The 27,739-nt window shown below is 37.4% G+C and overlaps 1 protein-coding gene across 4 annotated transcripts in view; it reads left to right on the forward strand.

Annotated features, from left to right (window-relative positions):
* The first annotated feature begins 7,406 nt into the window (after positions 1–7,406).
* Positions 7,407–27,739, forward strand: part of Arl5 (ADP-ribosylation factor-like 5) — a 45,122-nt gene continuing 24,789 nt past the window's right edge. The window contains exons 1-2 of one of the 4 annotated variants that reach the window (XM_067785809.1): positions 7,409–8,097; positions 8,534–8,698. In XM_067785809.1, coding sequence (XP_067641910.1) covers positions 8,653–8,698 — 46 coding nt within the window. In that variant the 5' untranslated portion in view covers positions 7,409–8,097; positions 8,534–8,652. Of the gene's footprint in view, positions 8,699–27,739 lie in introns of all 4 variants that reach the window. The other 3 variants (XM_067785810.1, XM_067785812.1, XM_067785808.1) reach the window with 3 other exon arrangements.

The following is a 27,739-nucleotide window of genomic DNA, read 5'->3' on the forward strand; positions in this document are numbered from 1 at the left end:
CAGATTATTGAAATTCAGTAAGCAGTTATATGAGGTCAATCCCCAACACCACCAAGAAAATATGGAATTAGGAAAAGGGGGCGTGGCACCTCCCATACAAATGGAATATATTATACTGCATATCTCTGGATGTAGTTATGGTAGGATAATGAAAATTGGTAAGGAGCTATATGACGTTAAGTCCTAACACCTCCAGTAAAATGTGAAATTGGGAAAAAGGGGTCTGGCATCTTCCCTACAAATGGGATTTTTCAGAACTATGGCTGCCGTACAAACTTAGGTTATTTTAACAGCTAAAGTTTGTTTGCATTGTTGAGTTTGGCTGATATTCCTTTTGGACGTTTAGAAATCTACCGCCGTTAAAAAAATTTGTTAGCTGCAGACTATCTACATCTTCTATAAAAATCAAATTCCGTGTGTGTGCTCCCTATGGAAACGTATTTCCCACAATTCAATCATCACAAAATTTTGGCTATAGGTTGCTTCGACCAAGACGAAGGTTTTTCATATTTCATATTTCAGAATTAAGAATTTTACTTTTAATTTTTTTTGCTATGCGAACGAGAAATCTTAGCTTCCAAAAATTATCATGTTAACAAAATCAATGATCGCATTCCAAACCAAATTCCTGGTGAAGCGACGAAATATAAATCGATCGGCACAGTTACAGATGAAGATCAAATTGTCAATTATCCAATTGAATCACCTGGAATGCCCGCGCATATATTAACTTTGAAAATTGGCTCACAAATCATGCTTCTTCGGAATTTAGACCCACCAAAATTGTGCAATGGAACCACAGTGCATTACAATAAGATACAATAATAAACTGTTTTAAAGGAAAATTTCACCAAATATGCGTACAAAATTCAATTCAATTTACAGAACAGTAAACTAAATTATCAAGAAACAAAACAGAAAAAATAACGCAACATTCATTCGATCTCGGGCATTACAACGTACGCCGGGTAAAGCTAGTAGTTTATATAGTTTGTAAGAATGTTGTAAGGAAAAGTTGTTTGCATTAAGACAGATGTGACGGCCAAAATTATGCAAACCTTAAATGTTAGGTTGCTCTAACCGTTAAAGACGTTTAATTTAATAGACCCGAAACCGAGTAGGGATATGTCAAATCTCGATACTAATAAGTATGCAGGACATTCAATGATAATCAGATTAAATCAAATTTAGGCTTGTCTTCGCAAAGTCAGCATGAATAAAGGGAGTTTAGTATAGTTTTCCATAGGAAAGAAGTGACCTAGAATCTTGAGCCATTGTACATGGACCTGCAAAGTGTATGTCCCTTTTATATTAGAAAATCATTGAACTCAAGTCGATCATGACATAGACTAAGAGGGTGATAAAGGAGGGAAGTAATACAACAGCGCCCGTACCAAGCAGTCCTTAAAATTTGTGTTGCTAATTCTTGTTGTATTCCGTGTTTTATTTCACGCTTTCTTTCAAGGGGAATTGGCTAATGTAAAGGGGAATAGAAGGCACAAAAGGAAATGCCAGCAAAATTGAATTCAAGAATTCTGTAATGTAATTCAATAATTAGAAGTAGGATGGAGCCGTGTGTAGAAGTCCACGAAAGTGGGGAAAGCTTCTGATTGCCATTCACCTGGGAATGGCCAGAGCGATTCTTTTGAATGCGGTTCAAGCAGCTCACTACTGCAGGTCGCTTGCGGCCAAGTATCCTCTGGGTAGCCACTAAACATCCGTTTAGCGGTGAGCTAATGTGAGAAGGCGACAACCTGGCTAGGCAACTCTGACATGATCGGTTTAAGGGCTAGCCGGGGAGATCTCATCGGCAGCGTCTGTACACCTCTAGGTGCGGCTGCAGGCGGGCGTCTGTATTGGAGCAAGCGGCTCGCTATATAAACGTGCAATTAATATTTTCACCCCCACTGAGCGGGTTGTGCGCTGGGCTTGGAACCCGCCACGTAAAACCATACTCCAATGAAATATGTCAACAAGCCTCAGATAAATACACTCTCTATTGATGACGACCATGGCAAACGTTTGAAGGACAATGAATTGAGGGCATGCACCTGGAACGTCCGCTCCCTGAATGGGATTGGTGCAGATTCCCGGCTGTCCTCGTCAAAGCAAAAACTGACACCGCCATTCAAGAAATGCGTTGGACGAAGCAAGGAAGAAAGAAGATCAAAAATTGTGACATCTATTGGAGTGACCATACGAATAATCGCAGTTTCGCCGTCGGATTCGTGGTGGGAGAGAGACGTTGTCGCCAAGTTCAGGCGTTCGCGCCTGTGGACGAGCGTCTCGCCGCTATCCGAATAAAAGCAAATTTTTTTAATATATCATTCATCTTCCCCCATGCGCCGACAGAGGAGAAAGACGATGAAGTGAAAGACACTTTTTATGAACAATTAGAACGCACATACGAGCGCTGCCTCCGTCATGATATAAAAGTCGTGCATGGCGACTGTAACGCTAGGGTGGGCCAAGAAGGTGTTTTTGGCACCACAGTCGGAAAGTTCAGCCTACACAATGAAACTTCTCCTAACGGACTGAGGCTGATTGACTTTGCCGGTGCTGGAAACATGGTCATATCCAGCACGAGGTTCGTGCATAAAAAGATACATCAAGCTACATGGCTGTCTCTTGATCGAAATACTCGCAATCAGATCGATCACGTTGTGATAGATGAATGGCATGCCTCCAGTGTTTTAGATTTGCGTACGATCCGAGGACCTAACATCGAATCGGACCATTATCTTGTTGCAGCCAAAATACGCACCCGCCTCAGCGCGGCTAAAATCAAGGAACAAAAAACACCAGGAAAGCTAGACGTCGAAAAGCTTCAATCACAAACGACTGCCAATGATTTCGCAACTCGACTTTCACACCTGCTATCTGAGAGCACAACTCAGCCTGAAGGAATACAGGAGCAGTGGGAGCATATCTCCAAAGCACTTCGTACTGCCGCCGAGGAAAAAATTGGTTACCGGCGGCCACGAAAAAACAACTGGTATGATGAAGAATGCCGCGTTGCAACCGAAAGAAAAGACGCTGTCTACAGGGATATGTTAAAAGCGAGCGCAACAAGAGAATAGCAATAACCAGATTGAAAAACAACAACAATGCCGTGGGCGCTGAGGGATTGCCTGCGGAGCTATTCAAGTACGGCGGCGAGGAGTTGGTAAGGCGCATGCAGCATATGGACCGATGAGTGCATGCCCGACGATTGGAGTCTAAGTGTTCTTTACCCAGTCCACAAGAAGGGTGATACTGCAAAATGCACCAACTATCGTGGAATCAACCTTCTTAATATCGCATATAAGGTCCTTTCAAGTGTATTGTGCGAAAGATTGAAGCCCACCGTGAACCGGCTGATTGGACCTTATCAGTGCGGCTTCAGACCTGGTAAATCCACCATCGACCAGATTTTCACAATTCGCCAAATCTTGGAAAAAACCTGTGAAAAGAGAATCGACACACATCACCTCTTCGTCGGCTTTAAAGCCGCCTTCGAAAGCACGAAAAGGAGCTGCCTATATGCCGCTATGTCTGAATTTGGTTTCCCCGCAAAACTTACACGCCTATGCAAAATGACGTTGAGCAATACCATCAGCTCAGTCAGAATTGGGAAGGACCTCTCCGAGCCGTTCGAAACTAAACGAGGTTTCAGACAGGGTGACCCCCTATCGTGCGATTTCTTTAAGCTGCAGACATTGGTGCTTTATCGGTAACCGTATCGCTTACCTTATAACAGCTGATTCGACCAACCTTATGGGAATCAATGCAATCGATTATTGGTGCCGCTAAAGCGCCAAATACACGACACGAACATTTCCGCGAACATTCCGCAATCTTGTTCGCAGCTTTGGCCATACACCATACGAACTTTTGGCCGAACATTGGTTCTCTTTCAGACAGCGATGAATACGGACAAAAATTGTGCTGCAGCAATATTGCTCGCTGTGGCAATTAAGCTGGAGACATTGGTGCTTTATCGGTAACCGTATCGGTAACCTTATAACAGCTAATTCGACCAATCTTATGAGAATCAATGCAATCGATTATTGGTGCCGCTAAAGTCGTAACCGTATCGTAGCCAACCAATTGGGTTTTGGTTTACCGTCGTAACGATAAACAGCTGATTACGTTAGGGATACGGATACAGCGATACGACATACGGCACCAATGACTCCAGCTTTAAGTGTAAAAAAAATTTATACATTTCAATAAATTCACTCAGAAATTTTTTATTGTTCATTTTACTTTTCCGCGCACGTCTGTTCCGTTCAGAAATTACTACGATTATGAGCTATTTCGCCATACACGCACGAACAGTTCGCGCAAATGTTCGCCAAAAATCAAAATATTTTAATTTTTGCGCGAACTGGCAAACACCACCATACACGACAGAAAAGGTCGCAGAGACATGACATAACGGGAATGTTCGCGGAAATGTTCGTGTCGTGTATTTGGCGCTTAAGGTCGTAACCGCATAGTAGCCAACCAATTGGTTTTTGGTTTATCGACGTAACGATAAACAGCTGATTACGTCAGGGATACGACTACAGCGATACGACAAACGGCACCAATTACCCCCGCTTTAATTTGATGCTGGAGAAAATTATACCAGCTGCAGAACTTAACCGCACTGGAAAAATATTCTATAAAATCGTGCAATTACTGGCATATGCTGATGACATTGATATCATCGGCCTAAACACCCGCTCTGTTAGTTCTGCTTACTCCAAACTGGAAAAGAAGCGGTAAAGATGGGTTTGATGGTGAATATGGACAAAACGAAGTACCTGCTGTCATCGAGCAAAGAGTCAGCGCATACGCGCCTTGGCAACCACGCTACTGTTGGCAGCCATAATTTCGAAATAGTAAAAACTTCGTTTATTTGGGAATCAGCATCAACACTAGGAACAACATCAGCACTGAAATCCAGCGAAGAATCAATCTTGCCAATAAATGCTACTTTGGACTAGGTAGGCAATTGAAAAGTAAGGTCCTCTCTCGGCGAACGAAAATCATACATTCGGAGTCACTTATCGTACCCGCCCTGCTATATGGGGCAGAAGCATGGACCATGACAACAGCAGATGAAGCGGCTTTGGGAGTGTTCGAGAGAAAAGTTCTTCGAAAGATTTATGGACCTCTACGCGTTGGCGGTGGCGAGTACCGAAGAAGATTTAATGATGAGCTGTACGAGCTATACGCAGACATCAACATAGTCCAGCGAATTAAAACGCAGCGGCTGTGCTGGCTAGGCCATGTTATGCGAATGAAAGATGATGCTCCGGCCAAGAAAGTGTTTCTATCGGAACCCGCCTATGGAAGCAGAGGTAGAGGGGGGCCCCACTCCGTTGGAAGGAACAGAAGGAAATCGATTTAAACTCCCTTGGTGTGACCAATTGGCACCGCTTGGCGGAGCGAAGGAGCGACTGGCGCGCCTTGTTGGACGGCCATAACCGTTTAGACGGTTAAGCGCCAATTAGGTAAGTAAGTAAGTAAGTAATAACAAATTGTTCTTTTATTAATAGATATTAAAAAAATAGATATTTGCGGCCACCGTGGTGTGATGGTAGCGTGCTCCGCCTATCACGCCGTATGCCCTGGGTTCGCACCCCAGGTAAAGCAACATCAAAATTTTAGAAATAAGGTTTTTCAATTAGAAGAAAATTTTTCTAAGCGGGGTCGCCCCTCGGCAGTGTTTGGCAAGCACTTCGGGTGTATTTCTGCCATGAAAAGCTCTCAGTGAAAACTCATCTGCCTTGCAGATGCCGTTCGGAGTCGGTATAAAACATGTAGGTCCCGTCCGGCCAATTTGTAGGGAAAATCAAGAGGAGCACGACGCAAATCGGAAGAGAAGCTCGGCCTTAGATCTTTTCGGAGGTTATCGCGCCTTGCATTTATTTTTATGTATTTAAAAAAAAAAAAACCGATTAATTACCCACAAACGGCTGCGAAACTGGTGAAAATTGTATAAGCGTAAAACGCCTTTTTAGTTAATTCTTTTCTGTGTACAACAATATTACCAAAATTACACAACCACATGAAAGTCTTAAACTTTTTTTTTGCAAAAATATCTTCACAGAGTAAAAGTATTACTTTGCCGCCTTCGGTTTATTGCTTCCGAATTTAAAACGCGTCATTTGACACCTCTCTCGAAATTTTTTGAGATGTATTAAAAATCGACGACTTTGGTAAATAATTCCTTCCATTGAATATTTATTTCTAAATTTAATGCCAAAATCAGTATAGCATGCTACTTTTCCTCAAAAGATACTAAAATATCAAAACTCACATATATCTTTGAATGCGGAATAGTCTTAATTAAATATTTCGCATATGTGAAGCCAAGTAACCATCGCACATTTTAAAATTTTGTATTTTCGTCACAAACATTAATACGCATTCTAGGTATAATAAATTAACTCCTGACGTATATTTGCTTGTCGGTGAATTTTTTTTCACTTCCATTTAAGTTCATCGCATTTAAATAGAAAATTGTTTAATTTCTCGCAACTTTTGACAGCAGACCATGTCATTTTAAATTTAAAATACTTTTTTAGAGGTAAAATAGTGTTTAAGTGGACTATAACATACTTAAAATCAGGCATGCTTAACCAACGAACCGATATCATTTCGTTACGATAATTAACGTTAATAAACGAAACAAAGTCATTTCGTTTCGTTTATTAACGTTAAGAACGTCCAATTAACGAAATGATTTTGTTTCGTTTTCTGCCATATCAAAACGAAATCAAATCGTTTATGTTGATTATTAATTTCAAACTATGCTGCCAATGCTATATTATCCATTTTGATGGCGGAGTCATTAAAGGTGAAAGCATTAGCCAAGCTGATTGCAACTTTTCTCATGAATTTTGACAGTACGAATATTTCCCAGAGATTTTTGACATTACCACCAAAGAATTACAGAAACAAATTACATGGAGTTTGCGTGTATGTCCGCTCGCTGTTACCGCCTTACGGCTTCACCATGGCTATAGCATTGCCAGCACAATTCAAACATAAAGTATCACGTTTTTGTTAACGTTTTTAACGTTAACGAAAGCTTTTCGTTTCTTTTAAAAAAGAGATACAATTTATCTTGATAATTTCTTTATCGATAATATTTCGAAGTGTTTCAACGGAAACGGTGGAAATTTTTTGATAAACGATTAGCTTAACTTTAAGGTGCATCCCTGCTTAAAATTATAATTAATTTAGAACCATGTTTAAACCAATAAACTATTTTTTTCGACTATATTTACGGGCCTTAAAATCTAGATACACAGAAATGCAACCGTGGTTTCAGCGCTCTGGCAGCACTATCTTGCTAGCATTTGCTTTATGTTCCATTTTCTTCCACAACTAAGGCTGGCTGTCAAAATAATTTGACGATTTTGTAGTTTTCTTTCAGTCAATCGTGACATTTTCAGTATTTTTGCTGCGTTTCAAGAAATTATTTACTTTAATTAAGAATTACAAACAGTTTATACAATTGAACTCTCATTTATTTGTTTATAAACTTTTCAATACATACAAAAACGTTACCGAAATGCGCAAAATAACTAAATGAAAAGTGCAGTTTCTCAAATTTATGTACAAGAGCAGCAGCAAGGAATTATAAAAAAAGTGAAAGGTGCAGAAGTTGGGAGATGTGTAAAATAAGAAAAAAAAACAATTAGAAATCTTCGTCATGATTATTAACAATTAATTTTGCAATCACAGAAAGCCTATTTTTGAGCAAAACGCCGAAGGCTTCGCCTGCATGGTCTTGTCCTTTTTCAGCTCAACATTTCGACCCGCACAGACAACAAGAAAATTATTCACCCACCCTTGCGCAGCAATTGTACATTGTCGCTTGGCGTTATCAAGCCACTTAAATGAAAGGAGCTCATCGTATACTTTTCTATTTTTTAAACGCTTTAATTGATATATAATCAAAGCTCAATTAAAAACAATGCTAGTGAAAGCTTGTGCACCACACAACAAAAACAACTATTACAAAATAGTTGAAACTGCGTAACACCAAGTGGAGCGCCCCTCATACGCGCAAAATAACCAAGTGTTTTTGGTGCTACACATCGTTTGTTATGGCAGGTTAGCAGCTTAATTTGGATACCATTGCCATTTCTTAAATAGACAAAAACAACGAAAGCAAAGCAAACAAGTTGTATCAGTACATATTTTTTTTATTTTTAAGCATTTTTTTTTTGCATTTTTTTATTACTGCCATTTATTTGTGCTCAGCTTTCCAACGAAGCCACTTCGAAGTCGTTTGTTATTTTTTGTGAGATTGCGTCTGTCGCAATTTAACCCAATTTTACGTCATTTAATTGTGCGAGTAGTGAACGGAATCGCAAACGATCCGATCGCGCCTCAATATCCAAGAGTTGGTATATGCACCGTTGCTACCAATTCCTTTGCGGGTCATCGAAACATAAAAAACTTGTCATTGCTATGTTATTTTTGTTGTAAACACTGGAGCTTTAAAATAGTGTTTTCTTGATTAAAAAAACCAATACAAAAATTTTAGTGTAGCAGTTTTTGTGTAGCGTGAAATTAAGTTTAGCAACTGGCTATTATAGGCCAGCTGTTGTACGACTTATTAAGTTGAAAAATCTAAAAACTAAAATTGTATTTTATAACAACGAAATGGGGCTACTGATATCAAAGCTGTGGAGTATGTTCGGCAATGAAGGTAAGTGCAAACCAAATTGGTATTAATATACATGTATATATACATACATATCTCTATAATTATACAGATATACTTATGTAAATACATACTTCTCCATATAAAATATGTCCATGTCAAACCATTTCATTATCTGGTTTGTTATCGGGGCCATTTCATTAGAAAGACTACCAGGAACCCTAGGAGCACACAATGAGAATAGCTTTTAGAATGATGATGACTCCAGAGTGAAGTCGAAATATTGTTGAATTAGAAATAATTATTCTACCTAACAGCCTCAAGCACGTGGACATGCTACCTTTGGGATTAGTGTTTAAGAAAACGTTTCTCCCAAGGATGTGAAGTAGAAGAACAGATTTAAAAGCTTCAACCGAATAGTTATTGAAGTCTTTAACTCCAACTGCTGCGAATCAAAGGGTTTGGTACTCGAGAAAATTGTCGATGATGGGTAAAATCGTGCACCAGCCCTTCTAGCTGGCCAGATGTATGGGCAATTGGAAGGAGTACGTTGTAAATTTAACGTATTGCAAAAAAAAAAAAAAATTGGCAGATCCAGTTAGGCTTCCCAGTTTCCCAGACAAAGAGAAAGAGAGACATAGTCAGACATAGACAGAGTATAGACAAAGATATGAGATCGAACGTTCTACATCGGGGTCAGCATGCCTATAGGAGCAGGGAAGCTGCAGCTGAAAAGCTCTACGACCTGAGCCCTTTGTGTTCATATAGCCCCAAACCAAACCAAGAGCTGAGAAATAAAAGAGAAATACTGGCGTCAGACGATCGGCCGGCACCAGCAAAAGCTTAGAAAGGAATAACAAAAATACAAATCTTAAGACCCAAATATAAACACGGTTTAACTGCTTATAAAGCATATTGCGGTCCATATATTATATGGCGTCACCTCAAGACCCCACGAATTAAATTTGGTAAAATTTTCCAAAAAAAAATATGACATCAAATAGAAGAAAAAGAAGAGGGGAAATTCATTGTTATATAAACGTACCATCGGAATGCGTCTTCTGCCAGCTCTGGCACTTCTTTAACTGGGTTGATCAGAGGAAGCTACCATAGATTTTGGCACCCCCAGCGGGTTAGGGGTCAGAATATACCCGCGGTAGGTATGCCTGTCGTAAGAGGCGACTAAAATACCACATTCAAGGGGTTGTTTACAGCAACCTGAAGGTTTAATGTGGCCACATAAATCGTTCCCGAGATGGTCGGGCTAGCACCTTAATGGTGCTGTGGTACCGGAGCGTACCGCATCTGTATCCGGCAAAGGACCATTACATCGATAACACTCCCAAAGCCTTCGGGGAGCAACCTTATCGCTACAACAACAAGAGGAACCCTTTCTTTCTCCAAACTTAATTGTCAACCTCACTTATCCGTGGCGAATCCTGTTTCATTAACAGCTGAGGCTCTGGCGACCCCGAACTTCTCATTGATCTAGGGGGCGGCAGGGCGTAACGACCAAGAAGGCCGCATATTGTCATTACAAATCGTTCCCGAGATGGTCGGGCTTGGTATCGGAACGTACCGGATCTGCATCCGGCAAAGGACCACCAACATCGAAAACCCCCCAAGGGGAGTGTCCTCATCGCTATAACAACAACAACAACAACGACAACAACAACAACAACAACAACAACAACATAGATTTTGGCTGGGTGACAGCGTAAAAGATTGGAACATGCTCCATAAATTTGTCATACGGTCTAATGGCTGTTTAGAAGTTAATTGTTTTCGATGTGGTTTATCCAGTGTAGGCCTGTGATATAAATCGAAAAGAGACATATTTCTTTTATCATTAATGACCACGTGATGTTGGCGCTAATTTTATTCATATTATCGGGTTTGGTGTGTTGGAAAAGGGAATAGGGCGAGGATTTTACCGACATCGAATAGCCACAGCATTAATGAGCACCCCTTTACTTAGTTAGGCACATCTATAAAAGGACCACTGAACTGTGTAAAACAAACATGGATTACACTCCCTCGCTTCCCAAAGCTGCCGGTTGTATGTACCGGAACGACTCGGGATTTTTCCCGACCAAGGGCTGTATTTTCAGTGTAACCACCCCCCATGATACACCCTAAAACCTTCGGGAGTGCCTTTATAGCTACAACACCACTATCAACAAGTTTCTGATTGTTCTCAGTTGTTTGATATTTTCATGGAAATTCTTGAACAACTCTCGTATTCTCGAACTTTTTCGAAAACTTTTTGAAAATTGTTTTGCATAGTTTTTCTTATACACTACTTTAAAGTATTTGTTTTTTTTTCGAAAATTAACTAAAATAGTAAATAAAAGAAGAAAATAATTTATGCATTCGTTCTTTTAATATTCAATGAATTTTTATGTTTAAACTTTATTATCCAAATTGAAAACTGACATCGTTCTAGTAACTTATTACTGAATAATAACTTACTCAATTAAACAAGATAAGGAAATATTGAAATTGGAGGTGCTAAATTATCTTTCGAATTGAACTAGAAATTAATTTAGTTTATAGGAAATATTTTTAAATTAATTTATATTTAAAATAGCAGTTATAACAGTTGCACACATTTTATGTTAATTAAGCTAGTTTTTACGCATAATTAATTTCCATACAATTATTTCAATGAAATGTTTGCTTAAATTTTTTAAGCTATTTTTCACATGTATCATAATGTTGCATATGAAAAATTGTTAAGGGCATGTGAGTGTGTATGTACAGCTGTGCTCAATAAAATAGCAGTGAAAATGTTTAGCAAACATCATAAATTTTATAAATTTTTTATTATAAAAATTACAGGAATTGTGTAACTGAAACTATACAAACCAATATAAAAAACGTTTTCGAAAAAATTCTAAAATTCAATATCTGTATAAAAATTACAAATATAAGCATAAATTGTGAAATATCAACGCCACTTTTCAGATACTTATTACTTGTATTTTGCTGGACTAAAATTAATTGGGCTACTAAACTGCAAACTCAAATAATTCTAATTAAAAGATTCGAAATTTTCATGAAGACTTCTCGAACTGCTTTTTTAATCCTTATTGTGTCATATAATTATAGGTGCACTGTTGTTGTTGTTGTTGTAGCGATTAGGTTACTCCCCGAAGGCTTTGGGGAGTGTTATCGATGTGATGGTCCTTTGTCGGATACAGATCCGATACGCTCCGGTAACACAGCACCATTAAGGTGCTGGCCCGACCATCTCGGGAACGATTTATATGGCCACATTGAACCTTCAGGCCATCCCTCCCTCCCCACCCCCAACTTTCATGAGGAGCTTGGGGTCGCCAGAACCTCGTCTGTTAGTGAAACGGGATTCGCCGCTCGAAGGTGAGGTTGACAATTGGGTTGGAGAAGCTATATATTGCGCTACACAACCCCTTGAATCCCATTATAGGCGCACTCTAAGAGCTTAGTAACATTGGGTTTATAGCATTGCAATACTCAGCTCCCGCGAAGCTAGCTGATAAATAAGTGAAATTCAGAAACATGTTCTAGTAACCATCGCCGTTTGTAAGCTTTGCAATTTTTCTCTAATATCAATTACAAAAACAATCGTATAAAGCAATTTGAGCATGTCTCGCTGATTAAATACAGATTTTTAAACTGGTTTCGATGGTTAGGTTAGGGTAGAGTGGTCACCGGTGCGAGCACTAGTGCACTTAGGCCTATAAAGGTCCCGTTGTGATACCACGTTGATCTCCCCTACTTAAACCAACAGGTCGATTCAGCAAATCTCAGGAGTTTCTTAGGTTCTAAATTAGCCAGATCACAATCATCAAAGATGGGAGATCCCCGAAATTTTTTCTCTTGTGCCAAAGCGAAGGACGCACTTGGTCACACGCTTGTATCTAACTCCCTCTAGTCTCTACGGCTCCTGCTGTAGTCACTGTAGGGAACACACAGCCGTTTTCCCTGCCTCCTTATTGCTATGTGGCCTCTTCTAAGTCGGACCACCAGAGATATGCCCCCACACGAGCTTGGTGCGAAAACAGGGTTTAAGATTCCTCCATCTCAAATCTCTTTCACAATGAGCTTACAGGTAGCGAGCGGCATGCTCAATCCCATCCAGGACGACTAAACCGGAACGAACGTGCCCCCTCTTACATGTTCGCCAGCCATCTCATGGTCCGGTATATCCGAGTGTCCAGGCACCCATACCAGACTAAGGAAAATTTGCTCAGCAATCTCGGTAAGAGATTTACGGCACCACTCTACTGCACTGGGCCTACAGGTGACCGATACAAGCGCCTTTAGTTCAGCCTGGCTGTCGAAATAAATACTAGTTTTGTTTAGCCAAATGAAGGGGTAGCGTAAAGGATAGATTCCACACCAGTTGAGGTGCAAAGATACCGCGTCCCACTTTGTTATACAGTTTTGAGCCGTCAGCATATATCTGCAGCCCATCGTCTAGGTCCGGCGGCTCCTTCAACCAATAATCCCCATCTGGGATGAAAACATCGCACTCCATATCGAAAAAGACAGTCGGCTGCATCCATACAAATTGCTGTTCCAGCTCTTGCAGCCGCATTTCTTTGTACAATCTGGAATACCCGTAGATTTAATTTAGTATCTAAGCTCTTCCACCATACTAAAGCCCCGCAGAAAAGAAGTTTTCAAAAAAACTAAGATTATCTATATATGTAGCTTATGAAATTTACTAAAAATGTTATTACTTTGTTCGAAGGAAAATCAGATACATCCCTCGGGAATTTTTTTTTTTTTTAAACAATGCGAATTTTATGAGAACCCTAACTTGTACCTTGTTAGACTTAAATTTAATGTGCTAAAAAATTCGAAATTTTCGAATTTTTTCGAAAATGTTTTTGAAATCGGTTCGCTATTCTCAGTTAAAAAGTAGAAGTTTTCTCCGAAAATAGCGAAACTAAAAAAGAATATAATTGTCGAAATTTAATAAAAATTACCACTGCTGTATAAAAAAAAAATATTGTACAAACCAAGTTCAAAACCGTTTTCGCAAAGATTCAAAAATTCAAAGAAGATACTCCGATTCAGAAATTATTTCTATTGGCACCCGTATTAGAAGCAGAAGAAGGAGGAGGCCTCCATTGAATTGAGAGAGTTAGGTGGAGCAATGGCTCCCCATTGGCGTCTGTTATCTCGAAGCAGAGGTAGCTGGATGGACTTGTAACGCGACTGCCATAACCGTCTGACCTTTGAAGCTTCAAATTATTCGTGTTATATTAAGCAAAATGTGAAAGGTTAAAATTTAAACACACAAAAAACCAAAATTGGTTTACTACAATATTTACAATGAAACAAAATGTTCGAAATTCTTAGGTCATTGTTTAAGCGAAAAAAGTATTATGCATGACTTTATTTGCGTAGAATAAATATTATTGTCAGACAAATGCGTCACATATGTGGCATATACATAAATATCGAGACTAGAGGTTTACGCCGATCACTTTATCGGCCGCCGCCGCCGGTGTTTTTACTTTAAAAAGCTTGATTTTTCTATTTAAAAAAATTATATTAAGAAATATTTTATTTGTATCTATTTAAGGAAATCTACGTTTTGGCCATTTCGGAAAGATCCGGGGGTTTGCCTCAAAAACACGCAGATCGTTCAAAAATTTTCAGGAGTAGCTCTTTGCAATCCCCCCGTCCCTCGTTCACTTACTCCAGGGAGGCTTCGAACCTAACCCCGGTATTTGGAATTCGCACTGCTGCGTCTGCTGAAAAGAAATAGAGATACGTAAAATGGTCTCACTTTTGTCTGTATATCTTGTGCAAAGCGTAGTTTCACCTGGGGTTAATTCATAATAATCGTCGCGAACACAACTTCTTTAAATCATTTGTGGATCCTTGGCGGTGACGCGACTTACGGTTGCTATTAATGGTCTATTAATACTCATGACTCTCGTGGCACAGGGCGCATTCAGTTTTTTCGAGCTACGATTCCCGATTATTAAGAGCTACAATTCCTGTTGTGCGAACAGTAGCAATTCCGACCACCAGTCGCTACCACGCCTCCTGACCCTCACACCATATGTCAGCACAGAAGCTATAGGACTGCGACTTCGGACTCATATGTACCTTCGTCGACGTCACTTTCCTAGAAGCTCTAGGTGTAGTTCCGAAGACTTTCTAATGGATGTTTTTGTCGCTCTAAGCTGCCGAGCTACACCAGAGAAACACCTTGAAACGTTAGGGAGTGACTATTTGGCCAAGGATGCCGCCCTCGAAATCATAAGTAGTCCAAGTGGATGTCATTGCGTAACTCGTGGGTGAAAATCGTATAATCCTCGGCGCATCGACATAATTAAAATTTTATAAGGACACTGGATACAATTTTTAAAATGTAGACCAAAGTTTGCAGATGTTTGTGTTCACAACATTGATTTCCATAGTCTTCGTTAAATCAAAACGATATTTTAGAATGGATGACCGCGTAGCTTCAGTTTTCAGACTAGTTCGACTGTCCACTACGTTAGGATAGTAGCAAATAAATAAGCAAAATGAGCATATAAATTTATTATACAACTTTTCTTTTAGTGTTTTGTTTTAATAACTTGGTGAATTGGGTGATGCAGTCCGTGTTAAGCTGTATTTTTTAATAATTTATGAACAGTTAGAAAGAGTTAAATTTCGCAATTAGTTTCTTATAACTGGCAGTGATGCGCACCTGTTGATTCCACTTTCGACCATTTCCGACCAATTTTCGACATGAACAATAAATGGCCTAAACAGTCTTTAACGAGTAGAAAATATAGTAACGCGCCGGACGCCGTCGCCGCGCCGATATTTTTGACATTCGGCGGCGGCGTGCTAAAAACGACTAAAATCGGCGGCGGCGTTTATCGGCGGCTTATATCTCTAATCGAGACACCCAACCAAGGTTGATGAGTCAGGTTAAATTGTATCGCGTACTATATTTACTTAAATCCGGTGCATTTCGCATTTATGAATTACAATTTGCTTATTTTCTTTTAGCACTTTCGCACATTTTATTTTCTTATACAATTCCGCAGAAAAAAAAAAAAAAAGTAAGGAAGGCTAAGTTCGGGTGTAAACGAACATTGCATACTCAGCTGAGAGCTTTGGAGACAAAATAAGGGAAAAAGAACCTAGGGTAACCCTGGAATGTGTTTGTATGACATGGGTTTCAAATGAAAGGTGTTAATGAGTATTTTAAAAGGGAGTAGACCTAAGTTGTATATCTGAAGGCGTTTTCGAGATATCGACCAAAATGTGGAGCAGGGTGACCCAGAACATCATCTGTCGGGTACCGCTAAATTATTTATATATGTAGTACCACGAACAGTATTCCTACCATGATTCCAAGGGCTTTTGATATCGCCCTGCAGAACTTTTTCATTTTCTTCTACTTAATATGGCAGGTTTCACACCCATTTTATAAAGTTTTTTCTAAAGTTATATTTTCTGTCAATAAACCAATCTAATTACCATGTTTCATCCCTTTTTTGATATTTGGTATAGAATTATGGCATTTTTTCATTTTTCGAAATTTTCGATATCGTAAAAGTGGGCGTGGTCATAGTCGGATTTCGCCCATTTTTATTACCAAGATAAAGTGAATTCAGATAAGTACATTAACTAAGCTTACTAAGATATATCGATTTTTTCTCAAGTTATCGTTTTAACGGCCGAGCGGAAGGACAGACGGTCGACTATATAAAAACTGGGCGTGGCTTCAACCGATTTCGTCCATTTTCACAGAAAACAGTTATCGTCATAGAAGCTATGCTCTTACCAAATTTCACAAGGATTGGTAAATTTTTGTTCGCCTTATGGCATTAAAAGTATTCTAGACACATTAAATTGAAATTTTCTTTTATTTTTGTATTTTGTTGCGCCATATCATTACTGGATTAGAATTTTGTCATAATTTACTTACGCACTGTAAAGATATTAAATTTTTTGTTAAAATTTGACTTAAAATTTTTTTTTTAAAAGTGGGCGTGTTTGTCATCCGGTTTGCAAATTTTTATTTAGCACACATATGTATTATGAGTAACGCTTCTGCCAAATTTCATCATGATATTGTCAACGACTGCCAAATTACAGCTTGCAAAACTTTTAAATTACCTTCTTTTAAAAGTGGGCGGTGCCACGCCCATTGTTCAAAATTTTACGAATTTTCTATTCTGCGTCATAAGGTCAACCTACCTACCAAGTTTCATCGCTAATTATCGCACTTTTTCGGTTTTTCGAAATTTTCGATATCGAAAAAGTGGGCGTGGTTATAGTCCGATTTCGTTCATTTTAAATAGCGATGTGAGATGAGTGCCCAGGAACCTACATACCAAATTTCATTAAGATACCTCAAAATTTACTCAAGTTATCGTGTTTACGGGCAGAGGGACGGACGGGCGGACGGATATGGACACGGACATGAATTTCTTTTTTCGCCCAGATCGTTTTGATATATAGAATTCTATATCTATCTCGATTAGTTTATGCTGTTACGGGGTACCGTTATGCGAACAAAGTTAATATACTCTGTGAGCTGAGTATAAAAATAATGAAATGGGTATGGCGCTTAGATGGCATTTTGGAAGGCAACGGACAATTGAGCACATACAGCTTTTTACAATAAAATGGAAACAAATTAAGTACTAAAGTACTTATTTAAATCCACGATGTATATTTGAACGATTTTACGTCATGCCTTGTCACATTTGGTTTGGCGTCAATTGGGTTAGGTTTGTGCCACGTCTCGCAGCCCCCTTGCCCCATATTTTAATCTAATATTTTCTATATTGATACGAAAGCGTCTACTATTTTCAATTTATAACCCACGGTACATGGTTATCCTGGTCCTCGCCTTGCTTGATATCACCTAAACTTCTTCAAAAGCTGGCAATTTGTTCAGCCCATTTCTATGTCATAATCTACTTCAAAAAGTTGATGTCAATGATTAAAGCAGTTATTCAGCTGTAAGGTCCATAACAAATAAATTCCAAGGGGTATAACGAAACCTACACACATTATATCTGAAGAAATAAAAAAAAACAGTTTTCATATCAACGAAAATTAGATACAGATGAATAAGACGAGGCCTCTAGAATGTGATACGCAAACAATTCAGCGAGGTTTAGAAACATACGGGTGTAGGGACTGTGACACTGCCAGCATATAAAATCGGGTAAACACAAAAAACGGCGATCAGTTTGATTTTGAAGCGTTGTAAGTGACTTACGATGCATTTATACCAAAGTTTAGATATGCTTTGTTATGACTGTACTACATTAAACAAGTAAGGGAGTATTCAGTTCGGATGGAAACGAAAAGTTTATACTGAGCTTTGCTCTTATCGTACAGCCCATTTAGTTTCAGTTATTTGACACTAAGTATTATCAACACGAGGCAAGATATTAAATGATTTTTCCCAACTTTTGTTGGAAATAATATTTCTCGTTTTAATGAAAATAAGATTTTCCAAATTTTTCATGATAGCTGTGGCTCCCGAAAAGCTGCAAATTAGTTTTCGGCCCTAGCACGACTAATTTCAAGTATTTTATACTAAGACTTTCTTAGGCTCTTTTAGCCATTAGCGTTTGGTGCAAATAAAAAAAACTTATTTCACAATTGACCGGAAAATTACAAAATTCAAGTATTTTAATTGGTTTTCGTACATACCGTGATGACATTTAGAGAATTAAAAACCGTTGATATAGAGTTTTTTTTAGTAAAGTATGGCCTGATTGATGTCTAGCGTTGGTAATAATACCCCACTTTACGGCGTTTCTCTGTTCATCGCGATGTGATCATTCTGCAGCTTAAAATGGAGACAATATAATTTGTTAAAGCCGGATATACTTCAATCGAGCTGAGATTGTCCATAATGGCTCGTTTCGAGACACTGTTGAAAGCCCCGGCAATGTCCGGAAATACACCTAAAGCATATTCGTGGTATTCCAGGGCGTTCTCTATATTCATGACCACCCTATGCAATGCAGTATCGACTGACTTGCCTTTGGTGTAAGCATCTTGTGCTGAAGAAAATAATGCTTCATTTATGTTTGCTTTAATATATATGTACATATACTAGCAGATCCGACAGACGTTCTTCGTTCTATCTGCACAAATTTTAAGAAGTTTTTATCTCTTATTCTCCCTTCCCCTCTCTGTCCTTGTCCTTATCCTTTTATTCACTCCTCCCTCTGCGTCTCTTTCTCACTCCGTCTTTTACATCACTTTTCTCTCAAGCTCCCTCTCCGTCTACTTCCCGCGCTCTCTATATCTTTGTCCAACACTATCTCTTTCTCAGTCTCTTTACCCTTCCCTCGTTTTTCTCTCTCTACTTCTTTTTATTATTCTCCATTCCTTATTAGCAGTTCCAGTTCCAGATGGCTGTATTTATTTTTGAATGCTGTTTTATAAAAAGATAACAAAAAATGGTGTCTAAAAAATGAGGGCGCTCCACCCCCTACCATTTTGGGGTATGGAAAATAGATAAAATCCGATCAATATGCTCACAAAATTTCAAGAGAGACCTTCGAGGCGTTTCAAATGAGTTCAATCAATAACACTGTGACACGAGAATTTTATTTATAAGAGGAATTTATCTACATAGGGTTTTAGAGTAAAAAAAAGGATTGCTATAAGATTATTATTGGCAAAAATTATTTTCGACTAGAATGTAAAATTGGGGCGTGGTCCACAGCCGATTTCGTTAACTTTTTTCAGCCACATAAAAGGATAATATGGTTGAAGAGTTTTGTAATGATTTGTGAAATTTATTTTTGCATATGTAGGCGGTGCCTTGCCCTTCACTAATCCTCAGTTCATTATTTACTGAATAAGTAACTACGTTTTTGGTGCTTTCCAAAATTTTATTTATATAAAAAGTGGGCGTGGTTTTCGTCCGATTTTCGACATTTTAAATATCGATGGAAGATGAGTTGCAACGTTACCAAGTTTCATTAAGATACCTCAAAATGTACTCAAGTTATCGTGTTTCCAGAGCGTCCGATGCGATGTAATGGTAACGTGCTCTCCTACCACTGCTGGGTTCAAGTACCGGAAAAAAACAACATAAACAAATATTTTGGTAAAGTGCGTTGAGTGCAAAAAAATGGGGAAATCTTTTCATTTGACTTTTCGAATTAAATTTCGAAAATAGTTTTTATTTTAGGCAAATAGTTTTGAGAATAACACCCAGCTTAGTTGAGTTGTGTGAAGCATAATAAATTTCATTACGAATTTGTTATGTTATAGAAGGATCTACAACAGGAAACACAAAAATAGCAGTGGCAATTTTTATCAAAAATCGTGATCTAAATTCTTTTTTTAACTCCGATAATTTAAGAAAAAAATTCTTTTTATGTGTGTAATTTGTTTCAAACTATAAACTGTTAAACATTGTGTGATAATATTTTCTTTATATAAAAAAAAAGAAATTGTGAGAAATGTTCTCAGGCAAAAATGAATTTCGAGAGACCTTTGACCTTTGTTAGAGTATAATCAATTGGGCTACAAAATTGCATTCTCAATTGTAAAATTTTCTCGAATTACGAATTTTATCGAAATTGTTTTTTAGATTAGTTTCCTAGTTTCAGTTGTATGATTCTTGTGATTTTTTGCTTAAATTATCATAAATAAATAAAAAAAAAAGAATTTAATTGCTGAAATTTAGTCAAAATTTCCACTGATGTACGTCTTTATATTTCGAAAACTTCTCAATAAAAAAAGGTACGGAGAACATTTCTAAATATCTTAGAAACTTTTTTGCATACAGTTTTATCTCAACTTAATTTTCTCATACATTTATTTTAATAAAAATTTATTGACTGAAATTGCGTAGTTTTTAAATTCAAACGAAATTAAACTAAAAATCAGTAAATAAATAAATAAAATAATATAATTAAAGTATTAACATCACATCACCTGCACCCGACATCATCATTTAAACATTTTTATACTTAGCTGAGCAGAGCTCAGAGTATATTAGTTTTGTTCGCATACCGGTACCCCGTAACGGCATAAACTAATCCAGATAGATATAGACTTCTATATATCAAAATGATCTGGGCGAAAAGATAAATTCATTTAGCCATGCCCGTCCGTCTGTCCGTAAACACGATAACCTGAGTAAATTTTGAGGTATCTTAATGAAATTTGGTATGTAATTTTCTGGGCACTCATCTCAGATCGCTATCGGACTATAACCACGCCCACTTTTTCGACATCGAAAATTTCGAAAAACCAAAAAAGTGTGATAATTCGTTACCAAAGATGGATAAAGCGATGAAACTTGGTAGGTGGGTTGACCGTGGTGAAATCCGACTATGACCACGCCCACTTTTTCGATATCGAAAATTTCGAAAAATGAAAAAATGCCATACCAAATACGAAAAAAGGGATTAAACATGGTGATTGGATTGGTTTTTTGACGCAAAATGTAACTTTAGAAAAAACTTTGTAAAATGGGTGTGACCTACCATATTAAGTAGAAGAAAATGAAAAAGTTCTGCAGAGCGAAATCAAAAGCCCTTGGAATCATGGCAGGAATACTGTTCGGGGTATTACATATATAAATAAATTAGCGGTACCCGACATATTATGTTCTGGGTCACCCTCGTCCATAATTGGTCGATGTCTCGAAAACGCCTTCACATATACAACTAAGGGCCACTCACTTTTAAAACCTTCATTAATACCTTTAATTTGATACCCATATTGTACAAACACATAATAGAATCACCCCTGGTCCACCTTTATGGTGATTTCTCGAAAGAGGCGTCTACCTAAAGAACTAAGGCCCACTCCCTTTTAAAATACTCATTACCACCTTTCATTTTATACCCGTATCGTACAAACAAGGGATGCACCTTAACGTTAAGCTAATCGTTTATCAAAATATTTCCACCGTTTCCGTTGAAACACTTCGAAATATTATCGATAAAGAAATTATCAAGATAAATTGTATCTCGTTTTTAACCGAAACGAAAAGCTTTCGTTAACGTTAAAACGTTAACAAAAACGTGATACTTTATGTTTGAATTGTGCTGGCAATGCTATAGCCATGGTGAAGCCGTAAGGTGGTAACAGCGAGCGGACATACACACAAACTCCATGTAATTTGTTTTGTGTAATTCGTTGGTGGTAATGTCAAAAATACTCTGAGAAATGTTCGTACTGTCAAAATTCATGCGAAAAGTTGCAATCAGCTTGGCTAATGCTTTCACCTTTAACGACTCCGCCATCAATCAGCTTTGCGAGCATAGTTTGAAATTAATAATCAGCATAAACGATTTAATTTCGTTTTGATATGGCAGAAAACGAAACAAAATCATTTCGTTAATTTGACCTTAACGTTAATAAACGAAACGAAATGACTTTATTTCGTTTATTAACGTTAATTATCGTAACGAAATGATATCGGTTCGTTGGTTAAGCATGCCTGGTACAAACACATTCTAGCGTCACCCTGGCCCACCTTTATGGCGATATCTCGAAAAGGTGTCCACCTATAGAACTAAGGCCCACTCCCTTTTAAAATACTCTTTAATACCTTCCATTTGATACCCATGTCATACAAACACATTCCAGGGTACCCTAGGTTCATTTTCCTACATGATGATTTCCCTTATTTTGTCTCCAAAGTTCTCAGCTGAGTATGTAATGTTCGGTTACACCCGAACTTAGCCTTCTTTACTTGTTTAAACTCACCAGGCAACAATACAAAAGAAACAGTTGATTGACATTGTTACGCTAAACGAGTGAACGTATGTCGTTAACCTTTTGTCGACACCCAAACCATTTACCTAAAAATAAAAATTTTCTCAGTAAACCTGGCGAAGGTTAGCCAAACAGATGACTGCCAATGTCAGCGAACTGGGTGGCAGTAAGAATTGAAGGACTACGCTTGGCAATTGTCCTCCCAAAAAATCAGACTTACAAAGAACGGAAACAAAAACAAATAGTAAGAGGTAGATAAGCAAAGCAAAAGAAACTTGCAAAACGCAGGTGGTTGGAATAACGAAAGTTCAATACTACGAAATAAAATTATGTTATCGTAAAGTAATTGTTAATTTGCGCATAGTTAGCGTGAGAATATGAAATGAAGCGAACGGTTAGGCCAATGGTGGCTTTAAATATATACATACAGCAGCGCACAGAAAAATAACAGTGTCAATTTTAATAAAATTTCGAATTTGGGAGAAAACATGTATGCGCTTTGTAACTGATTTCAAAAACGTTTTAAAAAAAATTCGAGGAAATTTTACTGAAAATTTGATCTTTTTACCTTTAGTTCTCTGAATTATTTTTAATTTGCAGTTTTGTAGCCCAGTGTATTTTAGTCTAACAAGGTACAAGATTTGGGTCTCTCAAAACTCTTATTGATTTAGGAAAATTTGTTTTGGAAACAGCCTTCGATTTTCCTCCATACAGAGGGTGAAACAACTCATATGCCCGGGATATTTGAAACAAAGTCGAGAGTCCCGAATTTTAATAACTTTTTTTTTAAAAGGTCTTTTTCATTTTCCTTGTAATAAGATCTAGGGGTTACGATTTCTCGAACTTGTTTGAGTAGATATTGATTCAATTTAATCAATGTATTGGCTGTTTTATATAGAGCTCATGATTTCTCCTGGAGTACAAGCGAAAATTTGCACAAAACCACAAGTAAAAAACACCGAAATGTATAGAACACTGCCAATGCAGCGACTCAATTCAATTTCGATAGGCTCCCGAGAAGCCGAGTTCTCTATTTCTCGATAAAAAATTAGTATATTATGAACAAAAGTATAAGTGTACAAATAGCCACTAAATTGAATGTCGAGAAGATTGCGAGTTTTACGAGTACTTCGAGATACGAGAATCCCGCGAGAAGTCGAGTTCTCGATGTCTCGGGTTTCGAAATTCTCGCTTGTGTACGAGAAGAAATCGGTAGCTCTAATTATGCGCGCTTCGTATCGAACAAAATCTAAAACAACCTTTCTATTTTAAAATACTTCTTGAATTTTTTGGAAAATGGTTTTTGATATGACAATTTTTGTTGTTATAACGGCCTACTGATTTATAAGATCGTGGGTTCGAATCGAGCTCAAGGACTGACAATATATATTTTATTATTGTTATGATACATTTTTCCTTAAATCAAACATTTTTTTAATTAGAATAGAACAAAGAAAAAAACTAGACAAGTGCCAAAGCTCGTTGTATAGATCCACTTCGGGTACTGCTGAATTCCTTCATCGGCAACGTTTAGGCGCCGCTGCTATAAACATTCAACTAGCACAGCAGTTTTTGTTTGTCTTCATTATTTCTACTTCTATCCTTATTTCTTGCCAATTGATTTTCACAGAGCTGTGACATCTGTTGCCGAAGCGACGTGAAAATTGGACTTGTTTCATGCCAATGATAATTTATCATAATAATAAAATAATTATTGTTAAGCCTTGAGCTCGGTTCGAACCCGCGAGGTTTTTGATATGTTTTTGCATAGTTTCAGCTACAAAATTGCAGTTAAAAAAAATAAATAAATAAAGGAAAAAATATCAATAAAATTTCTTAACATATCTTTCTGCTATTTTCGTGTTTGCAGCTGCAAGTGGCTTTGTATTCCAATAAAGAGAGAGAAGTTTGAAGCCAGAAAAAAATTGGATTTTTATTTAATATTTTTTCCCGGAATTATGTTCTTATTACTTAAACACTTTCCTAAAATTTGAAAACTTTTATGGAGATTGTAACAACTTTTCGAACTCTTTTGAAATCGTTTTTAAAATTGGTTTATAGTGTTTTTGTGACACAATTAAAACAACTTTTCAATTTCAAAAAAAAGATAGCTTAACTGCTTTTCTATTTGTCAGTAATTTTACTGCTAACTTTTACAGAATTTGTTTTTTTAATTTCGTCAACACAATTATATCTTCGATATTTTAAGAAAAAACCTTTATGAATTTTGTGCATAAAGTTAAGTAAACCAATCACAAAAGTTTTTGAAAAAAATCAAAATTTCGAAAAATTTTTACGTGAATTTCGAATTTCTTCTTTTTTTTGGGAGTTCTCTGAACTTTTTTAAGTTTGGAGTTTTGTAGCCCATACATTTTTAGTCTAGTCTCTCAAAATTCGTATTGATTTTTTTAACCGAAGGATATTTCAGGCTTTCTTCCATACTATTTACTTACTTAATTAGCGCTTCCATATAAGAAAGCAATTTGTACTTTGTGAGATTGAAATTGATTGGGCTAAAAAACTGCATACTCAAAGAGAACTCCAAATAAAAAGTTTGAAATGTTCGTAAGTTTTCTCGAACTTTTTCATTCATTGTAATTTTTATAATAATATCGAAATAAAAAAAAATTAATTGACGAAATGCGTTTAACATTGCCACGCCTATTTTTCTGTTTGCTCCTGTGTGTATGTACCAAACTAAGTGAGGTTTTAGATAAAAAAAAATACAATAGTCGCACCACTTCATTATCCAACTTATGTGAACGAAATTGAAAAGAAATTTTAATTTGTTTGCCTACAAAATTTACTAACAACTTCTTTCGAAGTGTGCTGAAATTAGTGTATGTGGGTTAATTGCGTCTCCATACCCTGTTTATATTTTGGCATATGTTTGGGCACATCATTAACGTGCATATTGCTTTCTAAACAAATACAAAACAATAATAATAAAACTTAGCTCAATATGCCAATAAGGCCGAGCTTCTCTACAAAGAAGCACATGCTGTTCTTTCCTACAAATCGGTGGACCTACATATCGACTTTAATCTTAAGGCGGGTGAGTTTCTGTTGAGGTGACCTCATTTTCAAAATATTTTACAGGATCATTATCTTATCTGGTGTTATTTGCACCAGAATATGAACCTGAGACCCGTTAAGTAAATACGCTACCACCATACCACGCCAACTGACAAAACACCACACAGATCTACATAAAATAAGTTAGCACAACATAACCACGTCTAGAGCGTGAAAATGAATGTGCACGATTTTACACTTTTTTCTGCTGTGGTTAACTCTTTATTCACTGAAAGTATGTTTGACTATGTGGAGTAAAGTTATCTAGAGTATAATTTTTTTCTTTCTTTGTAATGTGGAGTGTTTTTACTACAAATATATACAGCTTTGTCCCCGCCTTCTATCGCTATGTACATTCTTGTTGTCACAAGTATGTGAAGTGGGAATATTTTTTCTTTATTTTCAACCTTTTTTTACGAAAGGTAAACTGGAGCAGTAAACAGCGAAATTTACTATTATATATTATAAGTTTTACTTATGCTCCGTATATGAACACACAAACAAACATACATACAAATGTATGAGAGTGAAAGTGATCTTAACAGAGATGCTTACTGCAAAATCACACAAGTTCCGAATATTGTTGTGTAAAAATTGCAAGTGGTTGTGCCGGGAAACTTAATATTAAAATTTACTTCTTTTCGCTATGAGTAATTTCATTGCAAAGGAATTCGAGTTGATAAATTCAGCGATAATATAAATCATACTGTGGCGAATTTTAGCATCGCTAAGCTGGTAGTAAATAAAGGCACAACAACAATAAAGCAAGCTGCCACTCTTGTGTACATGAATACTTGAATTTAATCCATTTACTTACTTACTTACTTACTTAATTGGCGCTTAACCGTCTAAACGGTTATGGCCGTCCAACAAGGCGCGCCAGTCGCTCCTTCGCTCCGCCAACCGGCGCCAATTGGTCACACCAAGGGAGTTTAAATCGTTTTCCACCTGGTCCTTCCAACGGAATCCATTTTACATACGTACATAAAAGGTAACGAAGAATAACTCACACACACACTTGTGTCATCAGTCTGAGTAGTTGGCCACACATACACACGCATATATGTTGCTCAATTACCAAGCAGGAGATACAGCAGTTCTAGAAGGCGAAACGTCTATACTTTAGTAGAAATATGCGAATAAAGCAACGGAGAGTATAAAAGCAGCGCAAGTAGTCAGCAATCAGTTTGATTTAAACACGCTATCAGTTGCGAAGTGAAGTATAATTGTACTAATCCCAAAGTAGTCTAATAAAGACCATTTTGCAATACAGAATATTGGAGTGATTTATTCAACAGTTTAGCGATTCGAACGTTAGCGGAAGGTTTCAAATAAGCGGAATTTCTCAAAATTCGTTGCAATATTTACAAACGAGCACCCAAAAACCCCAGACATTGAACGGGCCTTAGATTATAGAAGATAGCAACCGACTAAAAAAAAAAAATAAAAACAGGTTTAAACAAAAAAAAATTAAGTTTTAAGCTGACCTAGAATGTCCTATCCTGCACAGTCCCTAATCAGCAGATGCCAATGTATCAGATAAGTTTTCGAAAATATCTGCGAACAATCGAAACAGACAAGTTAACTAACTCTAGCAGTGTAACAGGTTATATAACCGGTATTAAATAAACTCACGATGACGCACAGTCCTATGGCTGGAAGTATAAACCCTCGTCAGGGTTTGAGGCATAAGGTTCACCATCTCCCTCGCTATCTACGAATGAAGGAAAGTGTTGTCTCCCGATTTCTCCGTACGTCGATTAATAGGTTGCGTTACTGCACGGAATTGGTCTAGACATTTTCCATCGTATGCCAGATCTTCTGACTAAATCTACGGGCAATATGCGCAATGAGGCACGTGATGTCTAAAAAATTTCCTTTGATAGTAAATTAAAGTCACTCTTTATAAAACTACGAAAGTGAGCTTCTAAATTTTGTATGGGCCTGTATCGTGTTTTATGAACACGTGCCGAAAAATAATTTCAATCAAGCGATAAATATGAATCTGTGAAATTATTCCTAAAAATTATAATGTATTATGAATATAGTAAACACTCGTGGCCACTGTTTCACGTATTTTCCTAAACTGCTTCGATACAGGCTCTGTTATCTGATAAGCTATGTCGACTCAAGATTTGTAACACATTGATGTTCTATGAAATAGACCAGTCCTCGCTCATTTTTTCTCATTAAATTTTTATTTCATATCCTGTCTCATATGTAGAAATGATGTATTTAAATCCGATATACCAGTTTTAAACGGTTTTATTTAGCTTGACTTGACAGGCC

The sequence above is a fragment of the Eurosta solidaginis genome, chromosome 4 (assembly GCF_040869045.1).
Source record: "Eurosta solidaginis isolate ZX-2024a chromosome 4, ASM4086904v1, whole genome shotgun sequence".
NCBI classification, from domain to species: Eukaryota; Metazoa; Arthropoda; class Insecta; order Diptera; family Tephritidae; genus Eurosta; species Eurosta solidaginis.